The 14,293-nt window shown below is 42.7% G+C and overlaps 1 protein-coding gene across 2 annotated transcripts in view; it reads right to left on the bottom strand.

Annotated features, from left to right (window-relative positions):
• vcanb (versican b) overlaps positions 1–9,182 on the bottom strand; it is a 34,115-nt gene extending 24,933 nt beyond the window's left edge. Inside the window, exons 1-6 of one of the 2 annotated variants that reach the window (XM_004572806.6) lie at positions 8,878–9,182; positions 7,583–7,660; positions 6,186–6,608; positions 3,510–3,684; positions 2,952–3,079; positions 2,238–2,534 (exon numbers count right to left, since the gene is read on the bottom strand). In XM_004572806.6, coding sequence (XP_004572863.3) covers positions 2,238–2,534; positions 2,952–3,079; positions 3,510–3,684; positions 6,186–6,608; positions 7,583–7,649 — 1,090 coding nt within the window. In that variant the 5' untranslated portion in view covers positions 7,650–7,660; positions 8,878–9,182. The remainder of the gene's footprint in view (positions 1–2,237; positions 2,535–2,951; positions 3,080–3,509; positions 3,685–6,185; positions 6,609–7,582; positions 7,661–8,877) is intronic. The other variant, XM_012925183.5, reaches the window with a different exon arrangement.
• Between the last annotated feature and the right edge of the window lie 5,111 nt (positions 9,183–14,293).

Genomic DNA, 14,293 nt, shown 5'->3' with positions numbered 1-14,293 from the left:
GTCAAATGTTAAGCCATCTGTCTGACAGCTAAAGCCTTGGTGAAACTAGGTCATCAACAGGACAATAATCCCAAACACAGCAGCTTATCTACAACAGAATAACTGAAAAAGCAAAGAATCAGTGCTCCAGACCTCAACCTGATAGAAATGATGTAGTGGACCTTCAGAGAGCTGTGCATGAATAAATCCTCACAAAGGGAAGATTAATGCCTTGTTATCATGGAGCATATACCACATGAAAAACTAACAATTAGGGCTCCTGAACATACAATGCATTCCTTTGTATGTGTCTAAGTGCTGAGTTCAAATGGTTAGTGTCCTGGGAGTGAGTGGGGGGTTTGAGCGTCACATACATAATGCTTTAATAAACTGGATGTAACATAGTCCCCTCCATGTGTGAATGTGCAGGAGGGTGTTTGGTTGGGTGGGTTTTGTGAGTGTGCTTTTTTCCTGTTTCTCTTTAGCACTATAGCCATAATTTTAGATCTAGAGAGACATATAAGGAAGACTTTTCAACATAATGGTAAATGGACTGATTCTTATATGATGCTTTATACTGCAGGTACAACACCACTATTATCCTCTATAATCTAGAGAAAATACCTTTCTGACAACCTAAAACAAAACTGAAAATGATGTTACGGTCATGCTCCATTCAGTTAGACTCCACTGGGTTACACAAGTCCTCAGAAAGTCTGTAACAGAACAGGTGAAGCAGTCACAGAGCAGATGCTGAGGCAACCGATGCTGTGATTTGGCACTATAGAAATAAAATTGAACTGAATTGAATCAAATGTTTCTGCACTACTTTTACTAAGTAAAAGCCGTTATACGTCTGTACCTTTATTGTGACTTTTATTGAAGGAATACTTGTTAAACTGCATTTTTTGATTACTGCTTCTATCAAAGAGCTTGCTAAAGGTGTGAATTGCCTGCAGACTTGTGCTTTAACTGTGGTTGAGTCTGTCTTTTTGCACAGTGAAGGAGACCCTGGCTGCATGTTAAGTCCTTCCCAGATATGATGTCATGTATTTGGCGAGCTTCAACCATCTGGCTGGGGTCTGTCCGTCACTGTACATTTACTTTCTCTTGCAGTCCTGCCACTATACTTAAGTCTTGGTAAAGCACATTACACAGGTTTCATGTTCAGAAAGGCAAGTGAGTGAAATTATGTTTAGTGCCTCATACTTGATGCTGCAGCTTCACACTGCAGACTGAGCTGGGCTCACTGTTAAAGTTTTGTGCTTTTTATACAATGATGTCACTTATGGGAGAAATCCCTCTCTTTTACATCTCCTCCTCCGTCTGTCTGTCTGAGTTTGGGCAGGGTCGCAGCTGTGAAACATTAGGGACTTGTCCTGTTTCTGTTCTATCTGTGTTAGAGTGCACGTGCTGGGTTTTTCCCCTCGTAAAAAACATGGCCCACCATTAACATGGCTACTAAGAGATCATTCTTCTCTTGGTTGGGTTTGTTCTTTGTAACTTCTTTTTACTCGGCTTTTAAGTGGTTGCAGATTGTGACACCTCAGTGTTTATTGACCAAATTAGACTTTTCTTGTCAAAGTGTTGTGGATGTTTGGAGGAGGGCAAGTATTGCAAGCTCAACAGTGCAGCATGGACCTGGATTCCATACACTTTGTAATTTGTCTTAATTTTTTATCTGTAATATTAATTTTCTTAACCAGGTTACACAATGCATCTAAAGACACAACTGCTCTAAGCAGAATTCCTCATTAAAATATGACCAAACAATTTGCACATACATGCTCGGTGTCTTGTGAAACACTGCTCTGTGACCTGCAAAGGTCCTGAGTGGGACTGTATCTGTAATTAAAGCTTGTGGTTTTTGGAGTTTCAAAAGCCAACTAGGATGCAGAGACTTCAACTATTCGATTCAATTCAATTTGATTTTATTGATATAGCGCCAAATCACAAGCACAGACATGTCAATGTGCTTAATATTTATATAAGGTAAAATAACCCTTAAATAACAGAGACAGACTCCTGTCCTGTGAAACCAGCTCGATGTATGTGGCTTAAATGAAAGAAGCTGCCGAAACTGACATGCTTTTTAAAACTGTTTATTACGCAGCCTTTTTCACCCTTTGAAACTAGATAACGGGATAAACACTTAATAGATATGAGACCACTCTGTTGCAAGACTAAGTTCATGCAAATAAGAAAATGAGCAGAGTAAATTACTGTCCAGTTTGGATCAATGTGTGTTTCTGTCTTACCCTTGAAGCAGAAAGCCCCGTGCCTGTCAGTGGGGTCTGGGTAACCAGTCTGGTTTTCATACTTGTAAAGTGTGCGGACCCCCAACTGGCCTCCTCCACACTGAGGCCTGGGGACGGTGATGGGGTAACGGACACTGCCGTCAGATAGCCAGCCAAAGTCGCAGCGGTTTAGCCCCCCCCTCCAGGCTGCAAACAGATGACCGGGCGATGCCAGCACGGCATCATGCTTCTCGCACTCTTCCCTTGCTTGCTGCCAGGTGAGCTTACTGCTGATGGAAGTAGGATAGAATACCTCGCCTACAGACAGAGCAGATACACAAAGTCAGTTTACAGCTAACCACAGTCTTTTTACTTGATGTTTTAAATGAATTACATTTGTCACCCTGGATCAACACACCTGAATCAAATGATTATTATCATTACCAGGCCTCTGGAGAACCTCAAGACATGTTGAGGAGGTAATTTAGCCATTTAAATCAGCTTTGTTGTTTCAAGAACACATCTAAAACCTGCAGGACACCGGCCCCTGAGGCCTGGAGTTCCCCACCCCTGGTATAGAGCCGCAGCAGACTAGCAGAAACTAGTGGAGGAGCTATAAGGTTGAAATTTTAACTTCAGAAAAGTGTTCTGCTAAACACTTAATGCTAAGCTAAGCTAACCACTGCCTCTGTAATTCTGTATTTCAGTATGTATGTGTCTTGCATGTGTATTTACCGTGTAGTTTGTCTACGTAACAGTACACATCATATTTCTCCATGGGGTCACGGATGCCGTAGGTTCTCACACCTGGCCGATTCTTTAGATTACCTTCGCAGCCTGGACGGGTCACTGTGACTGGATATCTGAAAAATGAACAATAATAATGACAATATTTTTAAAAGCAGAGCAAGAAATGATCTGATATTTAAAGAGGTCATATTTATTTGTTTATTCGGTTTTCATGTTCTATAGTTGGGTCCCTAAGTACGTGTACAATAACAGTTTTTGTAGTTTTGCCTCTGTGCACCAACACAGTGAACTGCACACGACGAAAATGTGACTTAAGTGCAGAGTCTCAGAGAAGATCCATGGATGTAATGAAGGAGGAAATACAGAGGGTTGGTGTGGCAGAGTTGGCCTACCGCACTTGATTTACCATCACATTTGGGCTCGCTGAGATTCAAAATGGCACTTCAACTTTTGAATTTCGGTTATTTTATCTGCTAATTTATCATGAAATTACGAGGGACATTAAACTTGAGATTATTTGTTTAAAGAAATGTAGGAACATACCTAACTGACTGGTCTGCAAGCCAGCCCGCATCACACTGGTCGAGGCCATCTTCAAAAGCAGCCGTCAGCTGCTCAGGTGTAGCGATGGATGCGTCTACAGAGTGGCACGCTTCCACAGCCTCAGAATAGTTCAGACTGTAGCGGCTGCTGTTAGCTCTGTAGTGGAACACCACACCTGCAGAAGGGTTATCAACAATCAGGAATATATGGATGCCTTCAATAGCGTTTTATTAAATCAACATAATTTTAGATCCATTATTGAAGGTCCTCGAGACGAAATATATGACCAAAATTATGAATATCCGAAAGTCAAGGTTTCAGTTCATGCTTGAAAAACAAATCTACATATCAGGAAATCAAACTTAAAATCAAAACAAAATCAATAGCCAATCAGCCAGATTGGATGGAGAGTATCTGTGAACAGCAATTTTCAAGTCTTGCCATAGATGCTCAATGGGATTTAAGTCTGGACTTTGACCGGGCCGTTCTGACACATGAATATTCTTTGATCTAATCAATTCAATTGTAGCTATTGCTGTATGTTTAGGATAATCGTCTTGCTGGAAGGTTAATCTCCTTCCCAGCCTCCAACAGGTTTTCTTTCAGGATTGTCCTGTATGTAGCTCCTTCCATTTTCCCATTAACTCTGACCAGCTTCTCTGTCCCTGCTGAAGAAAAGCATCCCCACAGCATGATGCTGCCATCACCATGTTTCACAGTGGGGATGGTGTGTTCAGGGTGATGAGCAGCATTACTTTTACATTACCTCCAACTGAGTCAGCAGGTCTGGACTCAAACCAGGGGGACTCTGCTTAAAACCACAACAAAAAGTACACTGATTGTCATTGCTCCCTTGCACCCAGTTACTTACCCAGTCAGTATGGCTTCCAACTAAAGATTTACCATTAAAATCATTAACCCAAAAAATAGCTTCTTGTTTTATGGGTCCATATGAAATAGACTCTGTAATTAGTCCCATGACTGTCAAACTCAAGTTGCCCCCATCACTGCGCAGTCATCTCACCTTTCATGTGTCTCGACTCAAACCGGTGTATTCCAGTCAGCTGTGCCCTCTATGCGATCCTCCCCCACTACCCACCCGGCTCATCGACAGCCACCCAGCCTATGATTTTTGCTGGCTCGTTAACGTTTGTCAGCAAGGCCAGCGCAATCAGTTCATGTTGGACTGGGAGGGGTACTGCCCGTAGGAGCATTCCTGGGTCCTGCGGGCATTCATCCTTGACCATTCTTTAATCTCTTTCTTCTACGAGTGTCTTTGCAGGTCTGTGTCTGATCAGTGCCTGGAGGTGACTCTTGGGGTACTGTCAAGATCTGGTGTGTTTTGGTATTCTGGCATATTTTCCATTCTGCTCCTGAGGCTTTGTTTCTAGTTCCCAGGTCCACCTTTCCTTATGTCTCCATGTTCCGTTAGCATACTCATTTCCCTGTGTAACATTGCTCTGTGTTTCCAGTTTTGCATCCTTGGATCAGCATTCACTCATCTCCACTAAGAACCAAATTCCCTCTGATGCTGGTTCTCCTCGCCCACTTGCTACCTACCAGCTGCCACTGGTCTTACCTCTAGTTTTCCTGGAGTAAGCCTGAAATCTCACTTGCCTGCCCTCCGGCTTGCTGCAAGTTACCCCCGCTGTGGAAAAGAGGACGTCGGACATCTGCTCGTTTATCACTCACCCACTCACCCAGTGAACCACCCCTCTCTGTAGCCTTGCTTCGCCCTCTTACCCTTCTCCTTTCACTCACCATTGCAATCATACACACCTTCTACCTGAGCTTGTGAAATAACACACCTCTCCCTCTATCGCAGTGGCTCCCAGTCCTGTGAATTTCTTTGTCCACCATGCTTTGACTTTAGTGATGCCTGTGTTAAATAAAGTTTTGTCTAAAATTGAAAGGTTGTGTTTTGAGAATTTTAAAAAATCAGAATTAAACTTTTAAAAAATGAATGCTGGCCACTCTCCTAGGCTGCAAATAATGCAGATCTGGATCTCCAGCATATGTTGTTTTTTTTAAAACACTCTCTCCTCACAATACAGCACACAGCTTAAAATAGTGGTAATATCTTTGTAGCACACACAACAAGACACAAGATGTCTCCTGAATGAGTGAAAGACTGATGTGAGACCTCCCAGCCCATTGTTTGCCAGTGGTGCTAGTTTCAGTCACTGTGCAAATGTACTGTTTATGAGGTTGGGAAACTTGCAGTCAGCTGAGACTGAAGAAGTCACTTGGATGATACCGAAACATTTCTCCCACTGAAAACGCTACGATGAACAGAATCAGCTTTTTGGGACTGGTGCGAGTGTTTGTGTAAAGCAGACTTTAGGTTTCCACATCACACTGGAGTAAAGTGTTTGCTGGACACAGTTAGCTTTGGACTAGTTGCCTAAAAGTTTTTAGGTCATCTCAGAGAATCTTTCCTCTTTCAGCAGATGGATTAGAAAACAGACCATTACAATGACCAGAGAGGAAGGGCACTTTAAAGAAAATGGCACGTGTACACATTTCAGTCAATACTTTTGGCGACACCTTCAACTTTGAAGTCTCTGCCAGCTGGGCACATCTGGATACAGACAATGAAGTTTGTAGACTTGCATACAGACTCCTAATCTGACTATAAAATGGTGAGTTGCTAGTGTTCCTGTATGTTTTACTCACCTCTGACAGTGAGGATGACTGTGACCTGAGTGGACTCTAGCCCATGCATCACCTCGCAGCGGTATAACCCAGCATCGCTGGCCCTGAGCTTCCCTATCACCAGAGAAGCATCTCCAAACCACTGCGGGTAGCTGAGCACTGACACCCTGCTCTCAAAGCTATGCCCCAACTTTACTCCCAGTCCCTGGGCCACCAGCACCACTTTCTCCTCCTGCCCATCTAGCTTCGTCCACTTGATCCTGCCGTAGTCATCAGAGCTCTGGCTGTGAGTTTGCGCAGGTGTAGGGGTGTGCGTCAGAGCTTGTGCGGAGCTGCTGGGATAAGCTTGCGTTATGGAGAAGTAACACGGTAGCACCACTGTGTCTGCTAGAGAGCCAGCTACAGCCAATTTCTCCTCCATCTTCACTGCCATCTCTGGAGGTGCTGGAAGGAAAACAGGAACCAGTTTGAGTCTAAAATGAATAAAAGCAATGCTTTTTGCAGCATTTTAATGGACGTACAACCTAACTAAGAAGTCTAGACTCCACTTTTCATGAGTGCAATTCCAGTATTTTACTAGTTTTGCTATTTCTGTCTGTGTGTTACACCGCGTCTTTGTGTGAGGCTAGCTAACTCAGCTTGCTGACATTAGCTGATAACTTAGTACTCCACCCTGTCTAAATATGATCATGTCTGGCTCCAAAAATACAAGGCAGAGGCCCAATGCAGTGAATCAACGTCACTTCCCATCCAATGAAACACTGATCCACAGCGACCCACTCCTTAGCTCTCAGGACCCAAAATAGAATCAGGAAAAGTAGGATCTGCTGCCAATAGCTAAGTACCAGACCCCTCAGGCCCATGTGTCATACCCAGAAGTCTATGCCCATGGCCTAATGGCTGTATTGATCTCAATATACACATAGCTGCAGATCAATCTCAAAGCAAGAGTAGTGACCAGCTACACCTGAGCAGGGTTTGGTTCAAAGCAGGAAACCAGTTTCTGTGGAGTTCAACTATAAATCCATTTGGAGAATTGAAATTCTATATGGAAATATATCTTTAACCTGCATAAACAACCGTGGAATCTGCAGAAGTATTGCACTAATACCTGCTCTGAGAAAGTGTGGGAGCGTTCAGCTGCAAGAAGAAAATGGAAAAAAAAAAAAACAAGTGAAAGAGTGTGTGTGTGTGTGTGTATGTGTGACTGCATACACACTTAACCAGGGAATGCTGGTTACGTGTGTATGCAGAGTGAATTTGTGTTGTGTTGAGAGTATAATAATTTTCCACTTTGTCAGTCTTGGATCTGCAAATCTGGCACGTAATTACAGCTACGTCAGAGAGAAAGCACCAGGGCGGGTTACAAAGTTTGGATTCAGCTACAAAATCATCATATCCTGCTAGACTCAACTTACCTGGCTGAGGACGGGGTGAACACAGACACACAAGACAGAGCAGGAGTATAAGGATGTGTTTAATCATCTCAACAGTATCTGCAAGAAAGAAAAAAAAGCAGTGACAGTCAGTGTGGGACCTTATAATAAGACTACAGTTAACTTTAGTTAATATATGTTATAATGTTCGAATGAGATAAGCTTTTTTTTTAAAACAGAAGCGACACAGTGACCACAAACCACAGAAAGTGCAGTCTAGTGTAGTACCTAGTAGCATAACCTAAAATGATTTTAAAAATTAGTAATACCCTCTAAACTGTAGTCAATTAGTCTCAACTGACCAATCAAGCCATTAATTATTAGATTAGTAGTTTGTACAGGAATATCAACCAGTAGTGTTGGTGCAGACGAGCACAAATACTGCTGCGCTGTAGCCTTAGACTGTAAATAAAAAGACTAGACTGTGTTTCCAGGTGAAGTGGATTTTTATGCAGCATTTCAGTAATCTATAGTACAGTTTCACTTGGACAAAATTAGGCTTTTAAAATCTTATTTTTCTTTACTCACTTAATCTCATAGAAATAAAATCAAATGTTTTATTGTAGCTCATATAACCTACAGTTTTGAATCACTGTTAACTAAAATAAATGAACAGACATAATGGAATAACATGTTTTCCCAATTTTCTTCCATTATTGCACAAACTAGGACATGTATGTCTGGAATTCACATTGCCTGGACTATATAAAGTACTATTTGTTCTATTTCAACGTTAAATAAAAATAAATTAATTCATAAATACAGTTAACTGTCTCTGAGTAATTATGAATAACTGAGAAACCTTTCTTAATCTTATTAGGACACTTCGTGTCGGTGAATCACATTTAGGTTTTGCTTTAATGCTTTACATAGCTCTAGTTTGCATAATAATTATTATTAAAAAATAATTCAAAAACAAGAGAAAAGCGCTGCTTCTGAAACCACGTGTGTGCTAAGCTGTTCCAGGGCTTCACTGAGGCTGCTGCAGTGATACCGCTTATCAAGTGATCAATCAGCTGGTTGAGGGGACGTAATTGGTCCCTGGCTCAATTTTATCAATGAGTGTCTAATCACTTGGATCTACTAGTGTGGGAACATTCCCGTCACCTAAAAAGCAGCTCCTGATATGGGAATAAAACACTGACATTAGAGTAATATCGCTAAATAACCACACAAATATTACCCTTAGTTAACATCAGGTGAGCCACGGAGAAAACATAATAATAATCATAATTATTATGATTATTATAATTATAATTATAATAATGTAATACAACCTTGGAAGTGTATCCAAAGTCCAGCTGGCTCGTTTCGGGTTGATTTCTTAAAACTTTTCCAAATGAAACTGCCGGAGACTCCAAATGATCCGCGGAGTGTGAGCGTGCTTATTTTTCAGACCACTGTACTCACCCACTTCACTGGTCTGGCTGGAAGTTCAAATCCACTCTGCACGCGTTATTATCTTGATATTAAGAAGAGGAGGAGCGCACAATCCCTAAAGTAACGTAAAAACGGGGGAGGGACTTGGGGGCGGAAGGAGATCTGAGTGGGACAAAAAAGAGCAAAGTATAGATAGGCTGAATTTGGAGAAATGAAGGAAAGGGAGAGACTTTTCTTTGGCAGAAAGACCTGACTCCTGGGCGGGATGGCTTTGGAACCCTAACTTCCTCATATTCCTTTAACGAGTGTGATTTGTTTAGTAGGGGAGACCGGGGATAGTTGTAACGTGGGTCAGTTGTAACACTTCAAATTTCTCCAATCAGGGCTAAGTTTCAAATGATGTGACTCATCCTGTGCATGCCCAATTCAGTTCTGCTGTCACATGTGAAAAATCAGCACATTTTGTCAAACACAGACAATTTAACATGAAAAAAAGTAATCTGTATGCCAAAAAGTAAGTTTTTCTACTTTATTTCAATGTTTAATAGCATTATCCGCTTTGCAGTTAAACTCATCAAACTTAAATTATGTTATTTGTATGTCTATGGGGATATATTCTGTGTAGGTCTTTAGTGCTAATGTTTTAGCCGTTGGCTATAATGTTAGCTAGTTCATGGCTATAGGAGTCTGGGTCAGTTGTAACAGCAACAGTCTGGGTTAGTTGTAACAATAATGCAGATGTTACAACTTACCACACTATTACTTTAACTTATATTAAACAAGTTGGGGCAACGACATCAGCAGAGAGACGTTCACTGGTCGCATTTGTATATCCGGTTAATGCCATTGGCAACACAATTCCTCCACTGTTTGTGTTCCCACACATACATTATGCAGATCACTGTGTCAGAGATGGACCAGTAGGAAGTACTGGTAGTGGAAATAAATCAGGATGGATGCAAGAAACAGATTTCCTCATCTTTCTGAAGCACTTTGCAAACCACACCAAGGTAAGCCATGATAAAAAGTAATGGAATTGCGATGCTGGTGAACAACTACATTTTTTCAGCTTCATTGTTATGTTCAAAATTGGTGCAAGAGTTGTAGGTTATAATGCCCACTGAGCCAATGAGGCCAAACTCAAGGAAGACCAACCAAAATTAATGAAATATTCAGTTGCAGAAATTTCCATAATTTGTCTTTTTTGGGGGGTTGGAATATGTTCAAAAGCTAGATTTCTGCATTCTGTCACACACACACACAGCTACATAAATGGCTCTAAGTGCATTCATGTGTTGAATAAACAAAGATTACATGTTAATATTTTGTCAGTACCCTTATTTCATTGTGTTACATTTCACCCCGGGATGTTACAACTAACCCAGACTATGGGGTTAATTGTAACATTTCACTCTTTGTGTTTGAGGCCATACCATGCAATGGGTAATTGTGCTGCAGAGAAAATAGCTGCACTATTTAATAGCCGAGACATGCAAATACTTTGCATTACATTTTGAATCCACTACCTTAAAAGAGCTCCAATTTACAGACAGAAATGTCAAAAATGTTACAACTATCCCCGGTCTCCCCTAATGTTGTTCTCGCACTCTGTAGGAACACAGTCTGCAATGTATTTAATCGGTTAAGTGACGACAAGTTAACATCTGGACAAGTGTATTAGTAAGAACAAGGGGAGGTTACAATGAAGGGTGTTCCAGGGGGCAAGGCAAAAACTGTCTTAACTCAATAATAAGTATGATTGACTTTTCAACACTGTGGAGGAGTCCGTAACGCTAATCAGCAGATCATGAACACACACACGTTCAACGAACATCTGTACGGACTGTGGAGTAGTGTTTTATGCACTTTAATAGAGAGCCAGGTGCTTCTGCAGTTCATGTTCCAATTACGAATAGCAATGCAGGGTCTTTACAATATCAGGCGACTGCTGTTGTGATTAGGCACTATAAAAGTGACACTGAATTAAATGGGAGAATCTTTTTCTTCCAATATTTTAGTTTCCACTTAAATGCTGTCCTATGACACAGTGAACATTGTTTATTATTTTTGTGTGGAAAATTACAGCAAGCATTCATTCAAACCATACAAATCTTTAAAGTCAAATTATCCTAAACCTCTAGAGAAGACAAAATACACACTGAGAGTCTAACCCAGATTATAGTCAAAGGAGCTTGCAAAGAAAAGCGTCTGGACTTCTTTAAGTTGCTTGAAGACGTTTCACCTCTCATCTGAGAAGCTTCTTCAGTTCTAAGGTCAAATGGTGGAGAGTCCCAGATATAACCTAGTGGGAGTAACCCCCCACAGAGGGACAAAAGGACCCCCTGATGATCCTCTAATCGCCTGAGCCAAGGTGTGAAACTGGGTGTGGGTCCCAATCAGCCAGAGTTTCGGGTGTGTTCATTGTGAAACCTGGCCCCACCTTATCATGCGAATTCCTGAGGTCAGATGGCCCAGGATGTGAGTGGGCGTTAAGGCGTCTGGGAAGGGATCTCAAAACTGGATTATAGATGGCAGAGAGTTGGTGTCGTAAACCCCCGCCTCTGTTCAAAGATGGTCGCTCACAGTGGACATAGATGGCTTCTTTCACTCCTCTTTCAAACCATCTGTCCTCTCTGTCCAAAATGTGAACATTGGCATCCTCGAAAGAGTGTCCTTTATCCTTAAGATGCAGATGGACTGCTGTGTTGTGCCATGCGCTTGTGAAGTGGCTGTTTGGTCTCTCCAATGTAGAGGTCTGGGCATTCCTCGCTGCACTGTACAGCATACACCACATTGTTAAGTCTGTGTTTTGGCGTTTTGTCTTTCGGGTGAACCAGTTTTTGTCTGAGCGTGTTGCTGGGTCTGAAATGCACTGTTTTACCAGCTGATACGGGAAGGTGCACCGTGGTCCTAAACACTACAGATTACCATACAAAGATCACTACTCTCCTCAGTGACAACAATACCTACGAAGCCCTAAAGCGAGACCCCACAAGCAGCTACAAAAAGAAAGTTATAGCTTGCCTTCAAGACTTTGAAAAGGACAAAATTATTGACCGCCTTACATATCACCGCCTTTACCCAGGGAATGCCATACCCTACATCTATGGACTTCCTAAGATCCACAAGGAAGCTGTCCCACTCAGACCCATAGTCAGTAGCATAAACTCAGCCACTTACAACATTGCTAAACACCTTGCTACCATCCTCGCGCCTCTTGTGGGGAACACCCCAGACCACATCAAGAACTCCACCGACTTCACCGACAAGGTCCAGAAACTTACCCTGGATCCAGATGAAACCATGGTGTCCTTTGATGTAGTCTCTCTCTTCACTTGCATACCCACCACGGAGGCAGTGGAGACTGTCAGAAAACGACTACAAGAAGACAGCTCCTTGGAGGACAGGACCAACTTCACACCCGATCAGATCTGCACACTGTTAGACCTCTGCCTCACCACTACATATTTCAAATACAACGAAGGCTTTTACAGACAAAAACATGGCTGTGCCATGGGCTCCCCCGTGTCACCTATTGTAGCCAACCTTTACATGGAGGAAGTAGAAAGGAAGGCTCTTGGCTCTTTCAAAGGAAGAGTACCCAGCCACTGGTACAGATATGTGGACGACACCTGGGTCAAAATCAAGACACAAGAAGTGGAATCCTTCACTGCGCACATTAACGCTGTGGATAAGAACATCAAGTTCACCAGGGAAGACACAAAGGACAACTGTCTGCCTTTCCTGGACTGCGCTGTGCACATTGAAGAGAACGGCAAACTCAACATCGAAGTTTACCGGAAGCCCACACACACGGACCAGTACCTCCTCTTTGACTCCCATCACCCTTTGGAACACAAACTTGGAGTACTTAGGACCCTACACCACCGGGCAGAACATGTTCCCTCTAAGCCTGAAGGGAAAAAGAAGGAACACACACATGTAAAGGAAGCACTCAAAACGTGCGGCTATCCTAAATGGGCGCTCTTAAAGTCAGCAAAGAGGCACAGAAAAGAAGACCAGACACCAGCGAGGGAGGATAAGAAGGACAGACGCAACAACATTGTCATCCCCTATGTAGCTGGTGTATCAGAAAAACTCAGGAGAGTTTTCTCCAAGCATGACATCCCGGTGCATTTCAGACCCAGCAACACGCTCAGACAGAAACTGGTTCACCCGAAAGACAAAACTCCTAAACACAAACTTAACAATGTGGTGTATGCTGTACAGTGCAGCGAGGAATGCCCAGACCTCTACATTGGAGAGACCAAACAGTCACTTCACAAGCGCATGGCACAACACAGAAGAGCCACCTCCACAGGACAAGACTCAGCAGTCCATCTGCATCTTAAGGATAAAGGACACTCTTTCGAGGATGCCAATGTTCACAGTTTGGACAGAGAGGACAGATGGTTTGAAAGAGGAGTGAAAGAAGCCATCTATGTCCACTGTGAGCGACCATCTTTGAACAGAGGCGGGGGTTTACGACACCAACTCTCTGCCATCTATAATCCAGTTTTGAGATCCCTTCCCAGACGCCTTAACGCCCACTCACATCCTGGGCCATCTGACCTCAGGAATTCGCATGATAAGGTGGGGCCAGGTTTCACAATGAACACACCCGAAACTCTGGCTGATTGGGACCCACACCCAGTTTCACACCTTGGCTCAGGCGATTAGAGGATCATCAGGGGGTCCTTTTGTCCCTCTGTGGGGGGTTACTCCCACTAGGTTATATCTGGGACTCCCCACCATTTGACCTTAGAACTGAAGAAGCTTCTCAGATGAGAGGTGAAACGTCTTCAAGCAACTTAAAGAAGTCCAGACGCTTTTCTTTGCAAGCTCCTTTGACTACGATGACCTGGATGACTGAGAACCTTCACAGACAACCCAGATTATACACGATACCAGGTGGGTATCCTTACTGCTAAAAACCAGCCCTGGAATGGCACGGCTACAGCTGCAGCCTGCCTGCAGCTCAGGACACAAGCATTTCACTGCATGTTCACTATATGTTATACTGTGTATGTGACAAATTAAAAAAAAGTAATTGTAATTGTATTGATGAATAGGTTGTGGGTTTGATCCCTGGCTGTTCAAGTCCTAAGCTACAGCCCGGGTGGCTTAGGAGTTAGATCAGTTCTGCTAATCAAAAGGTTGGTGGCTTGCCAAATATCCTGGGGCAAGATATTAACCCTGATGTATCCATCGGAGTGTGAATGTTAGACAGAAAGCACTAAAAGTGCTTTATAGATGCTTCGCTTAAGTGCTCCAGAAGAGTAGAAAATTATGTAAGAATCAGTCCATTAACTA

The sequence above is a fragment of the Maylandia zebra genome, linkage group LG7 (genome assembly GCF_041146795.1).
Source record: "Maylandia zebra isolate NMK-2024a linkage group LG7, Mzebra_GT3a, whole genome shotgun sequence".
In the NCBI taxonomy this organism is placed as follows: domain Eukaryota; kingdom Metazoa; phylum Chordata; class Actinopteri; order Cichliformes; family Cichlidae; genus Maylandia; species Maylandia zebra.
The sequence above is the reverse complement of the archived record's forward strand: the minus strand, read 5'-3'. Positions and strand labels throughout refer to the sequence as shown.